The 23106-nt window shown below is 37.6% G+C and overlaps 4 protein-coding genes across 8 annotated transcripts; 1 reads left to right on the top strand and 3 right to left on the bottom strand.

The window, feature by feature from the left end:
• Positions 1-236: 236 nt before the first annotated feature.
• Positions 237-5375, bottom strand: LOC124183427 (GTP-binding protein 1). Of its 3 annotated transcripts, none has more exons than XM_046571907.1 (11): positions 5155-5375; positions 4115-4529; positions 3922-4033; positions 3559-3739; positions 3132-3310; positions 2918-3070; positions 2487-2736; positions 2241-2385; positions 1821-2139; positions 902-1188; positions 237-806 (listed from the first exon to the last, which is right to left on the bottom strand). In XM_046571907.1, the coding sequence occupies exons 2-11, from the start codon at positions 4208-4210 to the stop codon at positions 618-620; spliced, it is 1911 nt and encodes a 636-aa protein (XP_046427863.1). In that variant the 5' UTR covers positions 4211-4529; positions 5155-5375; the 3' UTR covers positions 237-617. The 3 variants fall into 3 exon arrangements, with proteins under 3 accessions (XP_046427863.1, XP_046427861.1, XP_046427864.1); XM_046571905.1 differs by having other exon boundaries at positions 5226-5374; XM_046571908.1 differs by lacking the exon at positions 5155-5375 and adding an exon at positions 4798-5110.
• On the bottom strand, positions 3954-9080 carry LOC124183426 (nuclear pore complex protein Nup85). Its single transcript, XM_046571904.1, has 10 exons — positions 8841-9080; positions 8630-8735; positions 8158-8499; positions 7681-8060; positions 7283-7602; positions 6948-7165; positions 6636-6863; positions 6454-6553; positions 5615-6371; positions 3954-4009 (listed from the first exon to the last, which is right to left on the bottom strand). Exons 1-9 carry the CDS (start codon positions 8868-8870, stop codon positions 6161-6163), a joined length of 1935 nt encoding a protein of 644 aa, XP_046427860.1. The 5' UTR covers positions 8871-9080; the 3' UTR covers positions 3954-4009; positions 5615-6160.
• Positions 9081-9174: 94 nt separating this feature from the next.
• On the top strand, positions 9175-15571 carry LOC124183425 (probable enoyl-CoA hydratase, mitochondrial). 2 transcript variants are annotated; one of them, XM_046571903.1, is made up of 7 exons: positions 9175-9481; positions 12609-12815; positions 12915-13039; positions 14415-14619; positions 14759-14878; positions 15144-15211; positions 15344-15571. In XM_046571903.1, the coding sequence occupies exons 1-7, from the start codon at positions 9382-9384 to the stop codon at positions 15407-15409; spliced, it is 891 nt and encodes a 296-aa protein (XP_046427859.1). In that variant the 5' UTR covers positions 9175-9381; the 3' UTR covers positions 15410-15571. The 2 variants fall into 2 exon arrangements, with proteins under 2 accessions (XP_046427859.1, XP_046427858.1); XM_046571902.1 differs by lacking the exon at positions 9175-9481 and adding an exon at positions 10690-12170.
• A 1665-nt stretch (positions 15572-17236) lies between these two features.
• Positions 17237-20167, bottom strand: LOC124183436. Of its 2 annotated transcripts, none has more exons than XM_046571931.1 (6): positions 20017-20167; positions 19740-19915; positions 19140-19334; positions 18683-18886; positions 18390-18582; positions 17237-18013 (listed from the first exon to the last, which is right to left on the bottom strand). In XM_046571931.1, exons 1-5 carry the CDS (start codon positions 20081-20083, stop codon positions 18391-18393), a joined length of 834 nt encoding a protein of 277 aa, XP_046427887.1. In that variant the 5' UTR covers positions 20084-20167; the 3' UTR covers positions 17237-18013; position 18390. The 2 variants fall into 2 exon arrangements, with proteins under 2 accessions (XP_046427887.1, XP_046427886.1); XM_046571930.1 differs by having other exon boundaries at positions 17237-17996.
• Positions 20168-23106: the final 2939 nt, after the last annotated feature.

Genomic DNA, 23106 nt, shown 5'->3' with positions numbered 1-23106 from the left:
GATATGTAATGTATATCTTTAATATGACAAAACTGGAATATAATTACTAAAATTTTGCTACATGTGCCTCGAATATTTCAAACTTTTTTGTGTTCGGATTTTATATACATATTTATATGTATATAAGTATGTGATATGAAATGTTAAATTGTGACAGTCCCTTTGACCTTGAAAGAAAGTTCTAACTAGTGCTGCTATGGGAAAGGAAAAGCAAGCTTTAAAAAACAGAGCGAAAATTAAGATACAGTTTATAAATTTTATTCACTTCTTTTTGTCCTATTTTAGAAGTCATATTGAGTCAATTCCTAACTGTTTTGTTATATTCTCGGTTAAATCAGAGTCAAATCAATTAACACAACGCTTTGTGAAAAAGAATGATGAAATCAGTCTGTGAATAAACGTTTCATTGATTAATATTGTATTGATATCAAACAAAAAAAATATCGTGAATGTCTAGGCTGCTATCAAATTTTTACCAAAATTTATCAGAAGAAAATTTTCAAATTTCAAGCAGCACTGGTACTTATAAAAAAGAATAAAATTTTGTTATCATTGCTCTATTACATCACATGGTAATATTGCTAAGGAATTATTTATACTTTGTACACAAATTTTCTTTAAACTTTGGCTGGAGGGTTTTGTTCAGATAAAGGTTGTACATTTCCGCTTGTCGCGTTGTGGGGTCGTCCTCGTCCCCCTCTTCGGCCTCGTCCCTTTTTGCCGCAAGAGCCCGATCTTTGTGGCATATTTTCGCGCTTATCAGCAGACACTTCGAAGGGTGAATTTTGGTCTGCTAGATCTGGCATCTAAAAGTTCATTGTCGAGAATGGAAATAAAACCAGCGAAATTGTGGTAAGATCTATTCGAGTAAATTTTCTGAGAAATAGCTTTATCAGCTTACTTGTGTAAGAGGCATCATTGCAGAGCCATTCTGACGACTCTGCTGTACTTTGTTAGGCTTATTGCCCCTCATTGTTTGCGAACCAGTAGGTCCAGAGTGGGGTATGAGTCGCAAAACATTGCCAACGGCTTTTGTTCGCCCTTCCCTGAAGACCATACGTTGCCCTGGTTTTATATACTCAGGATGTTTAATAAATTTAAAGTGCACCAGAGCTTTATCTCCTGTTCTGAGACAGTCTTGCGACATTGTTAGAATGGAAGCTGTTTGTCTTATGCTGCCGCAATGCACTGCAACAAAAAAAAAATAAAGATTCTTACAATGATTTATTACTACCTATCTCCTGAAGTGTTTACAGTGAAACTTCTCGATAGCGGACACTGGGACCGGAAATACTATCCGCTATTAAAAAGTGTATGTTATTCAGAAAATGGTTCATTTTTTATTACACAAATATGTATAAACCTGTATAAACATGTAATATTTCAACGGACCAAGGTACATAAATGAATAGATGAATGTAAGTATTCAGAATACATACGCTGTAACAATCGAAAAAAAACATTTTTTTTTATAATAAAACATATAGTTTGTTAACTTATGAAAGAACGATTTCGTTAAAGGTAAACATGTAGCAAGCTTCAGCGTGCGCGACGGCACATCAACAACCAAGAGTTCGGAAAACAATGAACAAACTGAAAATAAAGTGTCCGCCACTCAGAAGTCTTTTCATGGAAAAATGCATTCCCGGTAGTGTCTGCATCCGTTATTAGAAGGTATATTTTCCAATAAAAGGATGCATTTCTGTGAGGGATTTCTAATTTGTCTGTTATAAAGAGGTGTCCGTTAAGACAAGTTTCACTGTATACGAACTAAGGTCTTGTGGTAATGTCAAGAGTAGATTATTTACGATACAACATACCCATAGCCTGATATCTTGAGCTGATAGTAGTAGGGTGATGTAGTACCAAAATTTCACCCTCGAATTCCCAACAAGCTTGGGGATTCAGTAGAGGTGAAACCATTACCATTCCCTTACGAATTTGGGATCTTTTGATTTTTTTCAAGGCAAAACTTGCTGTTTGACCTCCACGTACTTCACGGACCGGCATTCTCTTTCTATGAATACTTTTTACAGCGATTGGTATGAAGTATCCCAATGGATCTGGTCCCAACAACAGAGTATCATTTAGCTTAATTACGCCTTTGAGAGTCGTTCCTGAAACGACTGTTCCAACACCCTGAAAACAACAAAGTTATCAATGTTTGTACAGTTGGAATTTGACTCGTTATATGTGAGTGTTTTATTATGTTGAGTATATTTGAAGTCCGTTATACTCACGGGAACAGAATATGTGTCATCTATTTGAAACTCCGCTGGCTCGTCGTCATGACTGGTCATTCGAGCAGTTAACAAATTGAGAAACATTTTGAGAAGGTGAAGATTCTCACCGTTTACATTTGACACTTGAAAAATGGGGCACAGCCTGTTTGGATAATAAAACAAAACAACATTTGCGTTCCTGGCAGATTTTAAAAATTTTGTTTTTCAAAACTCTTAGGTGACATGCAGTAACTTTGCCAATACCTTTCGGACACGAAATTAGTAGCACTGATGACTACGTCATCCTGGCACTTTACCATAACTGGAACTTTTCTGCATCCTGGTGATTTTAGGATACGAACTAGTAGTCGTAAATTTTCCTGCAGTACATTCGGTGGGCACATGTCAATTTTTGTCACCACTACAAATACTGGGACAGATAATGCTAGAGCCAGACCTAAGTGCTCCTTAGTCATGCCAACGATGCCTGCGTTGGCACCAACCATCAGCATACCTTTTCAAAATGGACATGATAAAATTTTAGAATAATATAACAATGTTGAACTAAATCTATTAATGCTGTATAATTTCAATTCGGTGTTGTCTAACCGACTAATACCAATATTTCATTTCATTTCGATATTACTATGTATGTATTTGAATGTAGGTATTTTTGTAATCGATAGTTTACTCACCAAAGTCAGGTGCATGCCCAGTCATGCCAAAAACTGTAGTTTTAAGATAACGCTCGTGTCCAGCGAGGTCAATAAACGTGATGACTTTGGAAGACTTTTCGCAGATCTTGACCCAGTCTAGGGAACCATGTTCTGGTTTGTTCACGACATTTCCTACACACACATTTGAAAATCAATGCTCAGTCGAATAAGTATAAAGTTGAAGTTTACGTACCAATGCTATCAAAACCAAGAATGTCATTTCCGACAGAACTTGTCCTTCCAGTTTCAGCTTCGTGCTTGTGACGAAACAACTTCTGCCTAGCCAACCCTCGTCCATTATCGAGCTCGCCATGAGTTAGGACACCCAATAGGGTTGACTTTCCAGCATCTACGTTGCCAACAACAGCAACTCTGTAATTTTAATCATTTGTCATCCCTGTTTATTTTACTTTGAAATTTCTAATGATACATTGACCTGCTTATCATTTTATTAACTGTATAATATCATTCTATTGCTGTGTACTACATATTCTTAGTACTTTCAGCATTTAGAAATCGACAGAGAAATAAGTTTGATTTACTGCAAAATGACAGGAACTCTGTTGGCATTACATAAGAATGATTTTAAATGAGGAGAAGTGAGGCAACTGTTTTTATACCTTATTTCAAGAAAATCTTGTTGGTCTAAGCGTCTTCTGACCAAATATTGTCCTATGAGTCCCAGATCCACTTTTCGTTGCCTCAGCAGAACACAGTCTGCTTCCAAAGTTGCTGCCAGAGACTGCAGAGTGGCTACAGATGCATCGTACTCATCCTCTTTCAGACCATTCTCAGAACCATCTACTTGGAAAAACAGTATATAGTTCAGAGAAAGAAGAGATGTTTTTCGGGGCACACTAACAATGTTTCTAGTATTCTTACTACCGACAACCATATTTTCTTTTTAAAAATGGCCTGAGAGTATTTATGAAGACCTCTATGAAAGTAAAGGAAGCAGTAAACAGAAATTTTCTAAGACGCACCTTCCCCAACACCGATGTCAAATATCGTCTCACTTCCGCCATCCTGAATTCTTTCTCTTAGTCGTCTCAGTAGCAATTCGTACTGATCCTCTGTTGGACTAACAAGGACATCCTGCAAGTTTGAGCAAAATTAACTCTGTACGACATCAAGATATCTTGAATTTGAACATTTTCTTTATACAAGGTAAACTACCTTTCCCCTGATGCTAGCATAGTCCATTGCAGAAGTAGGAAAACTTTCCTTTGCCAGTATGGGCATTGTTGAAGTAGTCGATGTTGCCGACGTCATATTGGATGTCAGTAACTCTGACGAGTTTGGTGTTTATTAATTTTTATTATTCTTAATTTATTGTGAAACACGTTTTTCTTTGATTAAACACTTCTTCAATTCCCAACAGCAGTAGAATTTCCTAGTATGCGAACGCCTATGCCAAATATTTTCCAATATTTAAATCCAAAGAGCCTTCGGTAAAAAACCATTGAGGGTACACTCATTACTATCTTAACAGGAATCGCTAAATGATGAAAGAGCTCTGTAAGTTGTCATCCCCACTGGAGTTTGCGTCAGATATACTTTTCAATTTAATTTGAAATTTCAATTGTTATGTCTGTAATAAAACACAAAAATGTCGGTGAAAATTATTTTTTACTTATATCAGTGGTCAATTTGATATGGTGGATGGTTTTTATTATTATTCGAATTCTTTACGAGTATCGTGTTATGATGTAAACATTTCTTTCAAGTATAGTTAGCATTGTGTGTGATGTCATTACACCACTTCCTACAGTACAATACGTGACCGATAAGAAAGGTGATATCTTGTGGAATGAATATTTGAAACGTCAGTGAAAAGTTACATCATGTAGGTTTTATACCGGCATTTTTATGGCAGAGTTTGGTCCACTCGTTGGTCTCCAAACACATTAAAATACTACTTACGGAATTTGTTAATCGAGAACACTAGGAAATAAATTGATATCGAAAATATGTACATCAGGTATTGTGGTCATTGTAAAATTTTTATTATTGAATGAGACTACTACCATCACTGATATAACATGTTGCAAACCACTAATCAAAGTTATTAATTTTCGTGAGCTGTCTAAACTTACATCAACATTATTTCACATATTGATATCTATGCCTATTTCTATAAATAAACATATTGTAGGGCTGCCAATGATCACCTATTCATGAAATACAAAACGGTGTAAAAATAAACAAGTGTTCACCTGTCATTATTATATGTTGTTAAAATTTTGTAATACATGAGCTTCTCTATAACGAAAAAGTAAACACTCACAAGAATTATCGAAAGTTAACAGAAAGTTGGCAGAATTATTTCATGTTGTCGGATTGGAGGCTGTCACTGCACATGAAGTTTGTTGCTAGGTACACATCAGGTGATTACACAAATTTGCAGCATGTCGTGCAACTACTTAAAAAGTCTTCGTTCACGGAGCCACGATGGCGCCACATTGCAGTTTTTTAACCAATGATGTCACTTTCCCGATCGGCCACCTCGCGCCGGAAAAATGAAACCATATATCTGGTATAAATTACGTATTAAATAATTCAAATTCGCGCTATGCCGCGGTTGTTGATTATCGCATTCCTTATTAAAGTAAGTAATTAATACTTCGCTGAATATAGTTGCAGAAAACTTTCGTTTGAGTTAAACGTGTTTTTTACGTAAGAGCAAACTTCAGAGATTCATACGGTTACTTCGTACATCTAACCAAAATAACCTTGTATAGTACAGCTTCACGTACTAGTTGCTTTGTGTGAATTTACATTAATTTTGGATTAATCATGATGCGGTTGACCTCAGCCAAGCTACTGAATACACATCCACACAATATAACGGTGCATGAGGATATACAGACAGGGAATGGTATCATTTTTAACATTTCTTTAATTAAAATTCGATGAAATAATGTTACAAAACTATATCTTACAAATGAACTAAAATACTGGAACATCCAGGGAGAGTACCTATTTCGCACGTGCATTTATTGAGGCTTATCTCAAAAATGGCAGTGATTGAGCTCTCAGCTGTATAGACGGCAAATATCCGATATTGTTTTCTTTTGACCTTTGTTTAAAGAGTCAAATATCTGCTTTCAATAAATGAATATCTGACTACTCAGACCGAATTTAATTATAAAATTTATTTAGAACCGAGTTTTCAACATCAGTTGTCAGGTTTCATTTTCGATTTGTCGTTACGAATATATATCAATGATCCCCTAAGCAGCCTTCTATATTCAACGCTCGTGCCAAGTTTCTTGCCGCTGCTAGTCGGAAAAGGTCGATTTTGTCTTGAAATTTCGGATCGTTGCCGTGTTCTTCAACAGTTTGTAGTAGTTCGAAAGTATCCTTAGATGAGAGTACAGCATCCTCTGCTTCCAGAAGCGGAATCGCATCCGTTAGAAGAATCGACCAGAAGCTGAAACGATTTGCAAATTTATTAATTACAGAAACACTTTTCCATTAGGGGGATTAGAAATTGGTCAAGTGGAGTCACTTACTATTTCGGAGTTAAATTAGAGACCAGTAACGAGACCAGTAAGGCAGCAGCATCTTTAAATTCACCTAGTCCATACGTTTGATGAAATTCACAATACTTTCCTGAAACAGGACGAAATTTTGATATTTGGCTTTCGATGTAGTTTTAGAAAACTTTGATAGACAATCAACTGTTGTACAGTACTATACAAACCAAGAAACGTAAGTCTGTCGCTGATCAACATACAGCTTCCTAAATTCTCTAGAAGGTCTTGACACTCGAGTTCTCCGTGTTTGGCATAGTTTTTTAGAAATTGGTCCGCTATAAAAGTAGCAAACGCACCATCTTGTGCCTTTAATGCCCAGGCAAGTGCATTTCCTAGCCGTCCTTGTCTAATACACTTCATTCCTTGTATTTTGGAAACGCTGGTTACTAAAATCATATCATGAAAGATTATTCAATTTGTTGAGGTCTGAAATAAAGCGAAAATTGCGAGTTTATTTTCTTTATACGTACCAACATTGGTCATATGCTTTTGACGAGCAACCTCGATAATTTTATTCACTCGTGCTTCACTACCCAGTGGAATGGACTCTAACAACGCCTGCAATCTAGTTAATCCTTGAGCAGGACAGTGTTCAAAGTAGCTAGCACCACACTGCCACAGTGAATGATGACCCATCAAAGTACTGGCATAATCTAATATCAATGATTCATGAAGCTGTGAGGTAACACTGAAAAAACGTAAATTTTATTTTACCATTGGATTTCACGTACCTTGTATGAAAATCACCAAATACAAGTATCCTGGAAAATAAATGTAATCCCATAAGAAATCAAGTCAAACTTACTTTATTTGATGCTTGTCTATGATGTCTAGCCTTCCACAGTTGTACAACAAGTTAATCAGATGTGCTGCAAACCATCCATTGTCGCTCATATGCTGAATTTCCTTGATTACTTGATGCAAATCACTTTCCATTAGAGCTAAGATTACATGATCCAAATACCTGCCTGCACGCCACTTTTCTGCAATATGATTTGCATGTCTAGCAAGTTCTGGCTGTTTGCTACAGGGCGCAGAGTAAAATAAACGTGCAGCCAATAACTCATACCATGCTTCCGTGTATTTTGAAAACTCCCAAAGAACAAGTTCTTCGCCAACGATAAGCTGTTGATAAAAAAAACACAAAAATAAAAACTAATGTTCTCATCTGTGCTTCCAGCCGGAGACAAATTGAAATCTCACCCTCATCAGTAACTCTAAATTTCGGTCTGTAGAAAATGTTTTGCTTTCAATTTGCGAAGAGAGGTCAAATTGCCAATGCTTCCATCTCATGTTAAATTCGTTTACAGAATATCCCCCATATACATTGTAAACAGGCATTGTCCTTATAGCATTTTCAGCAGTGCCAAAAGCAGGATTATCTGCCTTGCTGTGCATAGCTAACAATGAACGAACGGTATCTAGTTTACCGTGCAAAGCGCATCCTATCGCTGCTTCCCAGTACTGTACATTATCCAAATCGGCTGCAAGACTTTTCTTTGCAAGTATTTTAGAGGCCATTAATTCTCTAGATGGAAAGTGAAATCTCACCCACTCCAACAGCTGTGGAAGTATCACATCTCCTACAAAGAATTTAGGGCATGTATGTAGTTATGTCATAAATATTAATTGGAAAATAAAAAAAGTTTGAATTAATTTTGACTGCGCAATTAGCAATACCTGGGACGACATTAACATAAAGGATCTCTGTCAGGTGCCAAACACACTCGACATTGTAAAAAATAGTCAGGTAATTTTCAAAAGTCGGTTTTTTGTCTGGCGTTGACTTTTCAACAACATCTTGCAGATTTTCTACACAGGCTCTTAATATGGACCTGTAGTGTTTGCTGTACTTCAAAAGCTCAGGTCTAAGGTCTTCAGTGGAATTTTTAATCTTCTGTATCGCAAGAAACACTCCATTGCTCTCATTGACTAGTTTGCGAAGCGCCGGCTCGAACAAAATCACTTCTTGTCGTAAGCAATGAACTTTAACCTCACAGGGTGCAAGACTGCTTGGAACATCTGCAAACGAGCCGATGGAAATATTAATCAGCATTTTCACTATAGACAAAAAATAAACCGTATACATCTGAGTCATCGATGTTGCAGAAAACAGTTTCTGTGCGGTAACCGCTAAAAAACGTAACCTCACCTTTCGAGTGTGCATTAATATGCTTGTACGCGTGAACTCCGATTTTATTTTGGCCGATCCAGGTCGCAGCCAGGCCTGCTCTTCTGCAAACGTCGTCTGGTATGGCCTGTAAGTAATATATTTGACAAAATAGCAATATATATCAGGATTGTTCCGTGAACAAAACCCGGTGTAAGTCCGCATGGGCCAATAAGTATATTGAGGTGCTTACAATTATTTGAGCGTTGCTAACTTCTGCCATGACTGAACGTGAGCTTTAGTTCACCGGTTGTTTTTGAATTTAGTACATAAATTCATCAACGAAATCGGTAACCTAATTGTTACTCACGATCATCTTTTCACAACTCAAAACGAATTTTAACGTTCAAAGCAGGAATTCAATCATTCCGGCTTCACTGACATCTATGATTTATCGGACAAATTGAAAGTTTATAACTGTTTTACCGACGGATGACATAAGGCCTTGAATGAGTGTATCGCATCTGATTTAAATAAGATTACAAGAACGCAATAAAGTTCGTCAACAACAGTAACAATGGTTTGTAGTTTGTCAGTTTTGCGATAGTATCGAGTATAATAGCCGAGTATCGCAATTGGTGCGTTCTTATCAGTCAGTATAGAGTTTCGTAAGAGCCGTGATAGCTCTTTACGTAACGGTAATTCGAATACAATCAGAACTCTGAGCCGGCTCGGTATCAGCTCATTCGCTCTTTGCATGCCCGTGCGCTAGCGACTGACTGATACACTGGAAAATGGCTACCACCTCAGCTGTAACACGACTTCTGTTCGGCCGGCGATTGCCACAAGTTGTTAGAAATTTACCCCAGCTTACATCAACCAAGTTTTATTCATGTGAGTAACTAAATCGTCGATTGTCAGACATTTGATAACATTCCTAACCCTTACAGTTATAGACCTATAATTGAATGCTGTGAAGTGAGTTGATTATTTGTGGGGACGTGGAACGATAATAATTCATAAGATTTTCACTCACGCTGTCGAAAAAAAAAAGATTAAACCACTAATCATTGTCAGGCATTTCTTACTGGTCCAAACTTTAAGATGTGTAGTAATTGCTAACTAATTTCTTATTCTGAAGACGTTCAAACTAACAATAAGCATCAGGCTGTGTGCATATGATCTGCACATTACGCGATTTAATCAATTGATTCGTCGTAGTTATAAAATCTTTACAATCGTAGAAATAGTGCTGCAAGTAGCAGTTACACTGAATATTGCTTAATCTGTCTTATGCAGGTTTCTACCCGGCATTTAAAAGTTCTTTCAAAGTTCGGAATTCACTCTAAACGAATAAAGCAATATTATGGAAGCCATATTCCAATCATGACTTGTCTTATTCTTGTTCATGTGTATGCAATACGTATGTCACCTTGTTAATTTCAATATTATGCCCTGTCAGGTAAATTAAGATACCCAATGTGGTAAGACTGCGTGATTTACAATGTAGTATAAAATTTGACAAAGCCACAGTAGAAATCCTTATGGAGTTGTAAAAATACATCTGATTCTGTATTATCTATTGATTTTCAAGTGTACAAGTCACATTATTTCTAACATTGACCGAAGTTTCCAATCATAGCTTCAACCAACTCGAAAGATTAGTCGGAAACAACGATTCTGATTAGAATTGACCAATCACATTATAACCGGCCCTGAACCTCTGAATCTACTCGAAGCTCGCTTACGAGGTGTAATGAACTCTGTGAAAAGATAACAAAACATTAACTATAATACACGGGTGTAATCAAAAGCTGGTTGAAAGATTCATGCCCTTGCAGTTAGCCGACGAGGGAGCGAGTTTATGAGAGACATTGCGATCGTTTAAACTAATTGCTTTTATTGTTAGCGAGCTCGGGTCGCCGCGCGCAGTCGAAAATTTGGCTGCAGCCGCTGCAGCGTCGGTGCGTGCAGAGTGCGACTTTATCGAGCGATCGCCGCGCGACCTTTCGAGCTCCTGGTTGAAGGCTGCGATCGTAGTAGAGCTGCGGCGTCGCCGAGCAAACGGACGTGTAACGAGCACGCGTAATGGCGCTCGTTCGTTGTCGGAGGTGTTGAGCTCCGCGGAACTCGAGTGTTCGATTAGTCAGTTGAAACTTGGAAGGCTGTAACGCAGTTCGGTTGTATCGCCGGGCGATTATCCCTCTGGAATTATTCTCCTGGAGCGTATATAAAAGTAGGCGTAGATTCTTCGAATTGAGTAGTCGATTAAATTATCGAACGTTTTACGGACCACCCGGCGGTCAAAGCTCGCGCGAAAAAGCAGCCATGAGCCAGCCTGCATCGACCACTGCCGCTGGCCGCGAACGGGCGAGTAAAAACAAGCTGATCAAGGCAAAGACTCGACGGAGAGTCAACAAGCCGTACAGATCGTACGTATGGCACTATTTCGACCGCCTCGGTTCACTGGCCAAATGTAGAGTTTGCCAACACGAGATACAGAACAAGAAGCACACAACGTCCTCGCTCATTCGGCACCTCGAGCAGATACACCAGTTGGAGAAGGGGATGATGGTCGACAACATCGAGTCTCTGCCTACGGTCCAGCGGCTCTCGTCTAACATGGGCTCGCGCATGCGCGATCGCGTCATGAAGAGCTTTGTAAGAGACAACCACATAGGGGGTACTACCCTGGGTAGCAGCATTTGGAAGTGTAAACACTGCACGTATATGATCCAAGGGAAGAAGCTGTTGCTACCGATGTTTCTCCACCTGAAGAGCGCGCATTGGAAAGCGAACGGTCCAGCTGCGTTCGACAGCAAAATAAATCCGGTTAACAATAAGCGGCGGCAGAATGTCGCGGATAAAATCATCGACGAACAGCGCGTCGATGATGATTACGACTTGACGGAATATCTCCTGGATCGCGCGGCGAACTCGAACGTCACCGCGAGTTCGATTAGTGCGGCTAAAGAGCCGGTAGAAAAGGACGAATCGGGTACTTCTGGAATTCTCGTTGCGGGCAAAAATTCTGGATTCGTGAGCGATGAGTCGAAGCTCGATGTCGGCAGGATGGTGCAGTATAAGATCAGGATTAATCTGCCAAACGGAAACGAGATCGAGGGCTTCGTTATGGGCGGCGAGGAGAACCGCGTCGAAAGGAAAATGGAACTGGGCAGGGAAAGGGAGGTCGTCAATCACGGTCAAAACGCCGTTAATCTAGATCACAATTATCACGACGAGTCGCGGACCGTTTCACCCGTTCTTAGTGAACAATCCGCGGCGCATTCTAGGCTCGATAACGCGAAGGAGGACGTGAAGGATGACGTGATCGAACCTCAGGTTCCTATTGACAATGAGAGGCAATTCGATCACCAATACTCGAGGAAGTCGAGCCCCAAACCTTTAACTTTGAAGCAAACCAGATCTACGAGAAGTGTTCTGGCAATGCGATCGTCTAACAGAAATAGGGGCAATCCTCCGAAAACTGAACACGAAGATCTGGACACCTCCGAAATTGACATTCAAGTTCCACTTGAAAATATTCCTAGCTTTACCGCCGACGTTAAAGTCGATACCAATGGTAATTCTCGACGTGTGGGTCTTTCTTTCAGCTACGTTTATTACACAGACAAAGGATATTCTTTTTTTTTTTTGTTCAATAATTAGGATGGACTTGTGTATATATCGCGTGCGATTTTTTTTTAAATTTACTAAATTTGTAAAATATACCATCTAAACGTCAAACGTTTCTTTGAGAAAAATCTCATACTCATCCTTTCATCAAGTTTCACCATTTCAACATCTACTAAATGAAATTAATTTTTAATACGACGCATTACAACATTGAATCATTACATGCTATTGAGAAATCAGGTCCTGCAATTAAGCAAGTTATCAAATGTAGGGAAATATATTCCTTTCTACCGGATCACTGCTTATAATTATTCCACTTTACATGATATATACAAATACCAAAACTCGAGACTTCGGTGCTAAATTTTAACTTGTATGTTTACAGGTCAAACATCCAGCTATGAATTCATCAAAACTGAAAAGGTTGGAGAGAAGCAGAACGTTGCAGTCATTACTCTAAACCGTCCTAAAGCTTTAAATGCATTGTGCGACAAACTTGTAGATGAGTTGGGTGATGCCGTAACCAAGTTTGACAACGACGACAGTATTGGTGCAGTGGTAATAACGGGAAGCGAGAAGGCTTTCGCTGCAGGTCAGTGTCTTCAAATTTGAAGTTAATTTCGAATGTGATTACAGCCGGGAGAGCTTATTTCAAAATGTGTATTTTGATTTTTTGCCGAATAATTCGCAGGCGCTGATATCAAGGAAATGAAGGATCGCTCATATGCTCAAACTGTAAAATCAAAGATGCTTGCAGGGTGGGAAGACATTTCAAAGGCTTCTAAGCCAATTATTGCCGCAGTTAACGGCTACGCAGTAAGTAATTAAATGATGTAGAATGTTATATTCTTATCATAGTCGTTGAATTTAGTAAATTTGTGATTCTGCAGAAAGTGGAATTATTCTTTAGAGAAAGTATCCACCTATTGTAATTTTTTTTTTCATTTGAGTAAACGCAATTAGTTCTTCTCATGGCAAACGATAATTAATTATTGCCACAGATAGGGCTAGGATAAATTAAGAAATATTTGCATGTTTAATTACGGCTTCTGGAGAAAATGTACAGGAGTATATTTCCAATATTTTATTGGAGTAAACAACAGAACATCAAAGAATTCTTAAATTTCTTATTAAAAAACAAAGATGTTTGTATTTTTTTCAAAACGAAACAATTATTGTCACATTATAACCGATATCTAACGTGTGTTGACTTGAACAGTCTTTCTTGCATACGTTTCTTAACCAACTTCATGTATTTCATTATAATTTCTTATTCATAATAATAACTGTGAAGTAAAATTTTCACAACGTATATGTCAGCAAGTTGCGGAAAATGGATTTGTTGTACAGCATTGTGAGTATCCCGGTGAGATTCTCAGCCCCTTGCAATAATCTGTTACAAAGGACCAAGACTTTCGCAAAAATTGTGAATAATTTGCAACTAAATTATTCTTAAATTATATCACCTTAAATTCAGTTTGGACTGTAGTGGTAATTACATACTATTGAATAAACATGAAAATATTATGAAAATTGGAAAAGTTATGCTTATCAGAGGACTAAAATATTGACTGGCATCACCACTTGAAAAACTATTGTGAGATGGCAGCATTTGATCCTCCGATTTGGGGATATCAGGTTTTCTTAAATTTATTTAAAGACAGGGGACTGATATATTAAACGTGGTGAAGAAACTCACTGTCGGTTTGTACATTGAAAGAAAAAAAAACAGCACGAAAAATGCGAACAATATCACAATCATTGACAAGAATCGATAAGCAGCATAAACTTCACGAATAAAAATAAGAGAAAATGTTATTTTATTCTCGTAACTACATTACGTTATTTGGATTTTTCGTTGGTGACATAGCAGGGGAATGAGATTTGGGCTAGAAAAACTTGATTTTCATTCAAAAAATGACGTATTCCATGATTTTTTCTTGACAAAATGCATACCCACCACCAGTTCCTCTCTCTCTAGGTAGAAAGAGAAAATAAATTTATGGTTTAGATACGACTAAAATCGTGAGCCGCAATATTTCCATTTTTTATTGCATCACCTAAATCTGAATTTCGAATTTCGAGCTACAGAAAACTGCAATGCTCCGCTTAAATTCTTCTGTAAAAATTTTATTTTGATCTGGTAAATTTAGAATGCTGCAAAATATCGCATAAAAAATTTACTTTACAGCTCGGTGGTGGCTGCGAACTGGCCATGTTGTGTGACATCATTTATGCAGGGGAAAAAGCTCGCTTTGGTCAACCAGAAATTGTTATTGGTACTATTCCAGGAGCAGGTGGTACCCAGAGGTTGATCAGGGTAATAGGAAAGAGCAAAGCGATGGAAATGGTACTTACCGGAAATCAGATCTCTGCTCAGGAGGCCGAGAAAGCCGGTTGGTTGATCTATAAGTTTGTTACTCAAATTTTGATCTTCCTATTTTAGGAAAAGTAATGCAAAAGATTTGATTCATTAGTTTGTCTCATTTATAAGGTCCTGACTAATACTTGTGTCGATTTTTCTTACGTGCACAGGTCTGGTCAGCAAAATTTTCCCTCCAGAGCAGCTATTGGCTGAGGCCATCAAGCTTGGAGAGAAAATATCCACTCATTCTCCGTTGATCGTATCAATGGCAAAGGAATCTGTCAACGCTGGTAATTATATCATCGGTTGATTGATACGCTCGTTTGGATAGTGAAGTTTCAAAGCGGTAGTAACAATTGGTTGCTCGACATGCATCATTTTTGAAGTTGTTCCGAAAATAAATCTGTGTATTCTACGGGTGTAACTGTAGATGATTAGAAATCTCATGATTCATATTCTATCAAAATGTCGTTACGTTCCAAGTTTTCTCTAGTATCGAGATATTTTATCTAAACATAGTGATTTACTTGGGATTTATGAAATAATATTTTTCAGCATATGAAACCACGCTGCGGCAAGGACTTCAGCTTGAGAAAAAGCTCTTCTACGGAACGTTCGCTACGGTATTTTAAAATCCTTATCACTGTGACTAGATCAAATAGCAGACACTCTTTGTGGATAGAAATTCATAAAGTCTCTAGCAGTTTAGAGATAACGATTTTATGATGTACAAATATGTGAATTATCTTTTGCAGGCTGATCAAAAAGAAGGAATGACGGCGTTTGTTGAAAAACGTGCGCCCAAGTTCACCAGTGAATAAAATGAATCGAAGATAAGTCTGATCGGCAATAACGCGGCGGTGAATACGAATTCCAATATTTACAATACGAAGTACCTACACCTACCTATTTTTATACAAATCAGAATTATGTTTATCGTAAGTGTTTGTAATAAATTTTAGTCAATTTGTTGCCACCTCAAAGCCTAATGTTGCAAAATTACCCATCATTGCAGGTAGTGTGAATGATGAAAAGTTGCGGTCTAAGAATGTCAGTCCAGAATGTGAAACGTGGTAGCGATTTGATGCAAGTTTTAACTCTGTAAAAAGTAAGCTAGGAAATTTGTGAGTCATGGTTAACTTATTTCATTGTCAAACTGTGATCTAAGCGTGCCGAAAAATAACATTGCAGAACGACAGGCCATTCCAAATCCTATGGCAAAAACAGTGCTGCTAGTTGTGACGAACTCGACGAGTCAGTAGTTAACTGGATCGTCAGTCCCAGCTCAAGTTCTGTTTTCCCCAATATCTGCAAGGTATGTATTTCCTTTTACAAGATGACCACTTGAATTGGTAATATTCTAAGATATCCGAAGGAACAAATGACGAGACTAGCCACGCACGCAAACAGAAAAAAACTGTTCTCAGCTTTTTCGTGATAATCAAGCTTACTTTCAAGCGTAGGTATATTACGAAGGCACGTCATTGAATCTCGTGACTGCAAAAAAAATAACATTATGCGCGGAAAAATGCAATGGAATGCATCAATTATAAAACCATGAATCGCAGACTAAACGTATCCCAGGTCGATCGCTCTGATTTGATTTGTTTTGTAATATGTTATAGTAGACTAAAAACTAAGCAGCACGTATTTTTTTTTATCTGGCGCTAAACACTTTAAGGGGGTGAAACCACCACCCAAAGTAAGGCATGTCAAGGAGTGATTTGGCAGTTTCACCCACAAGAACATAATATTTCTTAATCAATTCAACTGGAAAGGAAGAACACTGGCAAATTTCCACTTGAAATCCCTTACTTTGGATGGTAGTCTCACCCCCCTTAAAGTGTTTAATGGCAGATAAAAAAAAATACATGTCGCTTGATTTTTAGTCGACTATAACATGTACAAAACTTGTCACTTGTAGATTCACGTCAACTAAGTTGACGGGTTTTGCAATTGAAATAGAATGAAAATCGTTTAACGTTAACATAAGTAGTTTGGCAGGATAAACCTGATCAGTTGCGAATATGAATTAACGCCAATTTTTTTTCTCTTTGATATAAGCAGATCTCACCACGTATCGGTGCGAAAGATCTTTGAGCCGCAAAGTAGAAAAACAGTAATACGGCAAAACGCTCCGTTTTGGTCGTTTTTGAAAATGTATACTGATGCTGAGGCTGACTTAATCATGTCAGCCTTAACTATACCTAAGTATATCTGCCATAGCACAAGCGTTACCGCGGTAATTGTTTTGTCATAATGCTTTCTTTGTTTTATTAAAAATGACTCCACACTCTTTGTCTTCGGAATATTGACAGCTTTTTATCTAACACCTAAGAAGTATATATTTTCTCCAACATTTTTCACATTGTTTGAACAAGCATATTGTTCGAAACATCGAGAATGACACACGCGTACAATATTCGTTGCTCATACGATCTCGAAGTATTGAAACAATTTATGATAAGCCTTACATAAATTTAAAAACTACGAGAACGAGATGTGTCGCTTATTAAATAAAAAGGCTTTGCATGTTCTCATCAAAAACTTCATAAAACAAGTTATGAACTAAAGATGCCAAATTTATTCGACAATATTCGCTTCGTTTTCTCAAATATTTGTCCGTGGTGAGGACGGTTGGATCGGAATTTTGTTTTTTTGATTGTTGACTATTCAATCTTATACTTTGCATAATAGAAAAAGTTAATTATAATTATAATTATCTGATCTTATGTTTGGAGCAGGCTACGAGATTTTCGTAAACTATTGGTGTAACATTTCATCGTGGTTTTGAGGTATCATTGTTCAACGGTAGTGGATATTGTTATTGTTCATGAAAGGAAAACAACTCCGTAACCTCATGCCGTTAGTTCAATATAGTCCGAATGACTTCTGAGGAAATTTCAAATTCCTATTTCGTTTCGCACAAATTGTACGTGAGTTGACTTATTTTTTCAACCGGAGTACCTTTATTTATTCAGTATCGTCTGAATAAAATGTATTTTCGTAACTAAATAAACTTGTCAACTGTATTTACTTTGAAAACGTAACAAAACATACAGCCACCGCTTACCATGAAAACGGAATAGACCAAAAAAAGGGCCGTTGTTAGCCGAAAAGCTCATCGCTTTTTGCGTAAGGCACTATCGCACAGTACTGCAGGGTGTCAGTTACTTTTGTTGATAATAAAATAATTTAATCAATTGTCCTCTATTATTTTGTCGTACTCCAATAAAATCACAACATTTCTCACAGAATTGCGGAAATAGGTAGCTTTTTTTCTCAGAATTACCATTATTTTCTGTTACTGGGGTCGAGAGAGATTGAAAAAACGGCAAAAAAAAAAGAAACGATGCGGTTCGTCGGAAATCCTGTTTACAAGAAGTCCATCCTCTCACATACTGGCTTCTGAAAATAATCGAAAACTTTTTTATCAGTGCCAATATGTGCTTCCTAAGCGATTTTGCGATACTTTATCCAATTTTTTTGCGATGTCAAATGTACGAGGCGCCACGTTTACTAACGATCGAGTCTAAGAATCAATAAGTTTTTGACAGGTATTGGTACATTAAGCCGATTTCGAGTACAGAAATCGAGGAATTGGAAGTTGGGGGAGAAATTCAAGGGTCAATTGATGATCGTTCATGGTTCTACTCGTGTATTTTGACAAGAAAGGACTATTGGCAAACAGTTGTAGTGACAAGTCCGTTCCGGAAACTAACTTTTCCTTAGTCATATGCTGATAGTGTTTAACAATGTTCTTATCAACGCAGACAGAACCAAGTTTATCCTTCAACGTACTTCACACGACTGCGATGCATGCTACTTGACTTTTGTAGACTTGGTAAGCGTTCCATTCCGCCTCTATGCGATCAGCAGCAAGCTTGTAAGATTCCCAAAGGTCTGGGTTGACTTTATCCTTAATGAAATCGCATTCCATATTGATTTGCAATGCGACTCGTCTGTAAACCTCTAATACCTTGTCATTCAGGATCTGAAAACATGAAGATCAGAAACGTTGTACAAACTTTCAGTAAGAGTGCCACGTACGTCTGACGTCCAAAACTCGTATGTGCCAATTCTGGTCAAGTTACCTCGTTGCGAACTTCCAATCCGTATACATCGTAATAGGACCATACAGAATTCCACCCTGCCAAAAATATCGAACCCGTATACGCGTAAATGTTCGAGGAAATCTCGTTCAACGTGGCGTTGTAGTTCACGAACAGGCTTTGGGGCGACAATGGACTCACTACGGGATTCAGCTGTAGATTTGGCATCGGCAAGGGCGGCAGCGGCTGCAACGGAATTCATTTACGTAATCCTAAATTGCTCGTTAAATCTTTCGCAGAATTGTTCTGTGATCTGCGAACGTAAAAAGTTAGCTTTTCGTACACCGACGGAAACTTGAGGACGATGTTGTCGTTACGCCTCATTTTAGTTACGAGTTGTAGACATAAATTATCCCAACATCTATTCCTCGCGTATTAATTGATTCTAACGAATTACCAACGAAAGTATAGTTATTCAGATTCACCTTCTATCGCTTACCGGTTGCACGGGAATTCCAGGTCCAGGTGACAGTGATAAGAATTCTTGAAACTGCATCGCAATCCGATTCATGACGTCTTCGATGTTAGAGACTCCCTCGACACCCTGATTCGTGCCCATCATTTGAATCGACGACTGCCATTCGTTAGCGAGCTCGTTAATAACGTCTATTAGAACCATACCCTGAATTTTCGCCTGTGGGCATGGAAAGATAATCGGAATGTTGTTCACTTTGGGAGTGAACCGTGTTTATTTGATCACAACTAACATGTGACACACTTTAACATACGCACGAGTAAAGCACTATTTTTGCGATAAAAAATGTATGTGTAATATATTTGACCCGTGTGATAAGCGGTAACGAATTTTGATTTACGAAGAACGTCATGCTTCAATCAGAACCAGCGATAGCTCATAGTTTTTGAACATCGATTTACGAAGAGGAAACCTACAGCAAGGAAAAACAAATTGCTTATGATTTGCTCTTCGTCGAAAGCTTGAGAACTTAAAGTTCGACATGCAAAATTCTGACTCGCTCGCGTGCCGTTGTCAACCGACGAATAAAATTTTACACATTCGACAGATGCAAGTATACGATACCTGTTCGTAAACATTCATTACTAAAGACCGGCCGTAGGCCCCGGCTGCATCTGCATAATTAATCTGAAATATACCGGCCAAGTGATCATCTGCTTCCAAAGTTGGTACAGGAAGGCTTAGTGCGCCTTTTGCGAACGTTCTTTCTAAAACAGTCGTGTCGAGTACGTCAACGGGTTCTGCAATTTAAATGGCTAGAATAAAATTTGTTAAATACTGATCAGCCGTGAATATGAATTATGTTCAATCTTTCGTTTTATTTGATGTAAGCAAAACTTACCGCATATCTGTGCGAAAGATCCTTGAGCCGCGAAGCAGAAACAGAGGACTACGGCGAAACGCTCCATTTTGGTCGTTTTTTAGAACGCATACTGATGCTGAATATCTTATTACGTCAGCCTTATGTACTTGCTGTGGAAAAAAGTATTACCAGTAAGATCATTGTTTATTACGATTTTTTTTCTTTTCTGCATTTTGTTTTGTATTAAAATAGGTTCAACACCACTCCTTGTCTGTGGAATATTGACAGCTTGTTCATACCTTTCACACAAGCTTATTATTGAAAACACCTTGAATAACATGCACGCGATATTCTTTGCTCAAATGATGTAAAACAAGTGAAATAATTTGTCGTATTTGTTTGATAAATTTAAAAATTACGAGAGCGAGGCATATTCTTTATATTCACAATGCCTCGCGTATTTTTTTCCAAGAGCTTCATCAAACGAGTTTCGAACTGTGTAGATCGAAATTTTTCTGTCGAAATAACGTTTTTATCTTTTAAATCTATATCAGCATCAAGACAATCGGATTGAAAAATCTGTAATTGCAAAAGTTTGTCATTTACAACTCCTCGTTGATTTTCACGTAGATTGGTGAAAAAAAATATATCCAAAACAGTCCTATTTTGGATTTCATTTGTCAATATCCTAAATGAATCACATTGACAATCATCAAGATTGGAAGGAAGAATTCACTACAGCCAATCGCTAAACATTACGCATATATCGACTGTATATCAGTAAAGATAAATTGGTCAATTTGGTTGATTTTGATCAGGCCAACTTAAAAATTTATGGCCGGGATATGTTTTGAGCCCATAAGACTTTAAGAGATAAAAGTTTGTTTATTATATTTATTTCCTTATTAAAATCACTGAAAAACTACACTACCGATCAATTCCAAAATTCAGTCAGTTCTAAGTTAACGTCACGAAAATCTGCGTCGATTGAGGCCGAAGTCATAAAAATTCGTGGTTCCGTCCTCGAGGCATCATCTTTATTACTTTTTTTTTGATATTGTTATTCAAGTAACTCGCAAGCAGCTGGACTAAAGCGATTTCAAATTTTGGCAGTTGCAGGCTAAGAAGGGCTATGTCGATTGAAACCAAGATCATTCAAATCCGCTCGTTTCCCATCGATATGTCGTCGAACAAAAATTCGTTACACACATATACAATCTATAGATTTTCTAGACCTTAAAATGATGAGATCTAATGAAAATTCAACTTTTCATTCACGGGGTGATTATAATAATTTCCCCTTTTATTTTTCTTCCTCGAGAAAAGAAGAACGGAAAGTTAAAAAACACGGAAATATTCACATCAATTGTACTTTATAGCAGTTATCCAATGATTCAAAATGCTTGTTCATTAAACAAGACCGTTGGCTTCGTAACCAATGTATATTTTTCCGAGCTTAGTCAATTATATGCCATGAATTATTGAAAAAAAAATATTATACTGTCTGAAATCACAAATATGTATTGCACTTCGGCATTTTACTTTTACAGAGTGTAGAAATAATTTCAGCCATCGGCTGGGGTCCACATTAAAGAACAACGTACAATTGCGGCATTCCGTTTAAAGGATAGGTAGCATCTTATTTCTGCCCCTCGCATTTTTAATCGATTTCATTCACACGCGAACGAATGAAATTCGTTCAGCCGTAATACGAATCAGATATAATTTTTGCCCTTCAGCAATAATTCATCTCGTAAACATCGGGCATCTAAATTTTCTGCGTCGTTCGGGAATTACATTTTCATTCGTACCCAAACCCTGTTGCACGATAACGGGCATGTTTTTTTTTCATACTCTATCAAGTGGCGTAAAATATTATCCAAGTGTAATATTATTCTTTCCGCTTCTGTTTGTAAAAATATTGTCTCGTCAACGAGAATGTATACATATATGTATAGGTATACTGTCGTATTACTCATTTGGCTGGTGAGCTTACGTTGGATGAGAATGCACGTACGTCATACCTGCATTTGACAGGCATCTTAGTAAAAACTGGCATGATTATTAAGATGTATATTGATGCTCGTGAGTAAATAATCCATCATGATAGCCTTGTATACGTATACCTGCTGTAGCATAAGTGTTACTGACAAGCGAATATTATGATTTGTTACAACACGTTTTTGTTTTATTAAGTATGGTGTCATACTTCTCATCCTTGGAATGTTGACAGTATGTTTTACACCTCTGTCAAACATTTTTCACATCGTTTTAACAAGTTTATCGTTCAAAACATCAAGAATGACTCACGCGGACAATTTTCTTTATTTAGACGACATAGTACAGGTGGAACAATTTGTGATAAGTCTTATATAAATTTAAAAACTACGAGATTCAGATATGTGGTTTATTAAATAAGAATGTTTCGCACGTTCTCATAAAAAACTCATGAAACACGTTGTAAACTGAAGATGCTACATTTTTTCGGCTCATTAACGTTGTTTTTTTTGAGATATTGACTCCAGTTGAAAACAGTTGATCGCAAGGTTTTTTTTTCTTAATTACGAATTATTCAATTGCGTGGAATTCACTTCATATTTGTTTACATACTAATGTGTTGCCATCTTCCTTTGCGACTGACGCCTAGTCTATTCGACGTGTCGTGTATATCTACAAATATCGAAGTTTGCGTATCTCAAACGCAAAAACAGCTCCATTCTATACGCAATTATAAACAAAATCACTCCAATGCATTTTCATTTTAGGTAGACACGAAGCGAATTATTTTACTGGTATACGGATATTTTTCACATCATATCCGAGTTTGCCATTTCAAATCCGGGAGTATTTTCCCTTCTTTCCCACTTTTCACGAAGAAATTGACAATCTTAAGCGCGACATCTTCGCGGTAAGAAAAGTGTCCCGTGAAAAAGTCCATGCTCTCACACAACCACTTCTGAAAATGCTTGCAAACTTTTTTGTTTGTACCAATATATGCTTTCTAAGCGATTTTGGAATTTTTTTCGTTACAATATTTTTTTGCGACGGCAAACATATAAGGCACCACCTTTACTAACGATCGAGTCTAAAAAGTAATAAATTTTTGCCTGGCCTGGTTACATTAAGCCG

This window comes from Neodiprion fabricii, chromosome 5 (assembly GCF_021155785.1).
Source record: "Neodiprion fabricii isolate iyNeoFabr1 chromosome 5, iyNeoFabr1.1, whole genome shotgun sequence".
Lineage (NCBI taxonomy): Eukaryota > Metazoa > Arthropoda > Insecta > Hymenoptera > Diprionidae > Neodiprion > Neodiprion fabricii.
This window is presented reverse-complemented; position numbering and strand designations above follow the sequence as displayed.

Excerpts from the sequence above, each read along its gene's own strand:
- LOC124183427 (XM_046571907.1), bottom strand. The coding sequence starts at position 4,210 with ATGACGTCGGCAACATCGACTACTTCAACAATGCCCATACTGGCAAAG. Across the intron at positions 4,034-4,114 it reads ATGCTAGCATCAGGGGAAAG|GATGTCCTTGTTAGTCCAAC; the intron begins GTAGTTTACCTT and ends TCAAACTTGCAG. Across the intron at positions 3,740-3,921 it reads TGACATCGGTGTTGGGGAAG|ATGGTTCTGAGAATGGTCTG; the intron begins GTGCGTCTTAGA and ends TTTTCCAAGTAG.
- LOC124183426 (XM_046571904.1), bottom strand. The coding sequence starts at position 8,870 with ATGGCAGAAGTTAGCAACGCTCAAATAATT. Across the intron at positions 7,603-7,680 it reads ATTTAGAGTTACTGATGAGG|CTTATCGTTGGCGAAGAACT; the intron begins GTGAGATTTCAA and ends TTTTATCAACAG. Across the intron at positions 7,166-7,282 it reads ATAGACAAGCATCAAATAAA|TGTTACCTCACAGCTTCATG; the intron begins GTAAGTTTGACT and ends ACGTTTTTTCAG.
- LOC124183425 (XM_046571902.1), top strand. The coding sequence starts at position 10,916 with ATGAGCCAGCCTGCATCGACCACTGCCGCTGGCCGCGAACGGGCGAGT. Across the intron at positions 12,171-12,608 it reads CGTTAAAGTCGATACCAATG|GTCAAACATCCAGCTATGAA; the intron begins GTAATTCTCGAC and ends GTATGTTTACAG. Across the intron at positions 14,879-15,143 it reads AAAGGAATCTGTCAACGCTG|CATATGAAACCACGCTGCGG; the intron begins GTAATTATATCA and ends AATATTTTTCAG.
- LOC124183436 (XM_046571931.1), bottom strand. The coding sequence starts at position 20,083 with ATGGAGCGTTTCGCCGTAGTCCTCTGTTTCTGCTTCGCGGCTCAAGGA. Across the intron at positions 19,335-19,739 it reads TAATGAATGTTTACGAACAG|GCGAAAATTCAGGGTATGGT; the intron begins GTATCGTATACT and ends CCATGCCCACAG. Across the intron at positions 18,583-18,682 it reads GATTGGAAGTTCGCAACGAG|ATCCTGAATGACAAGGTATT; the intron begins GTAACTTGACCA and ends TCATGTTTTCAG.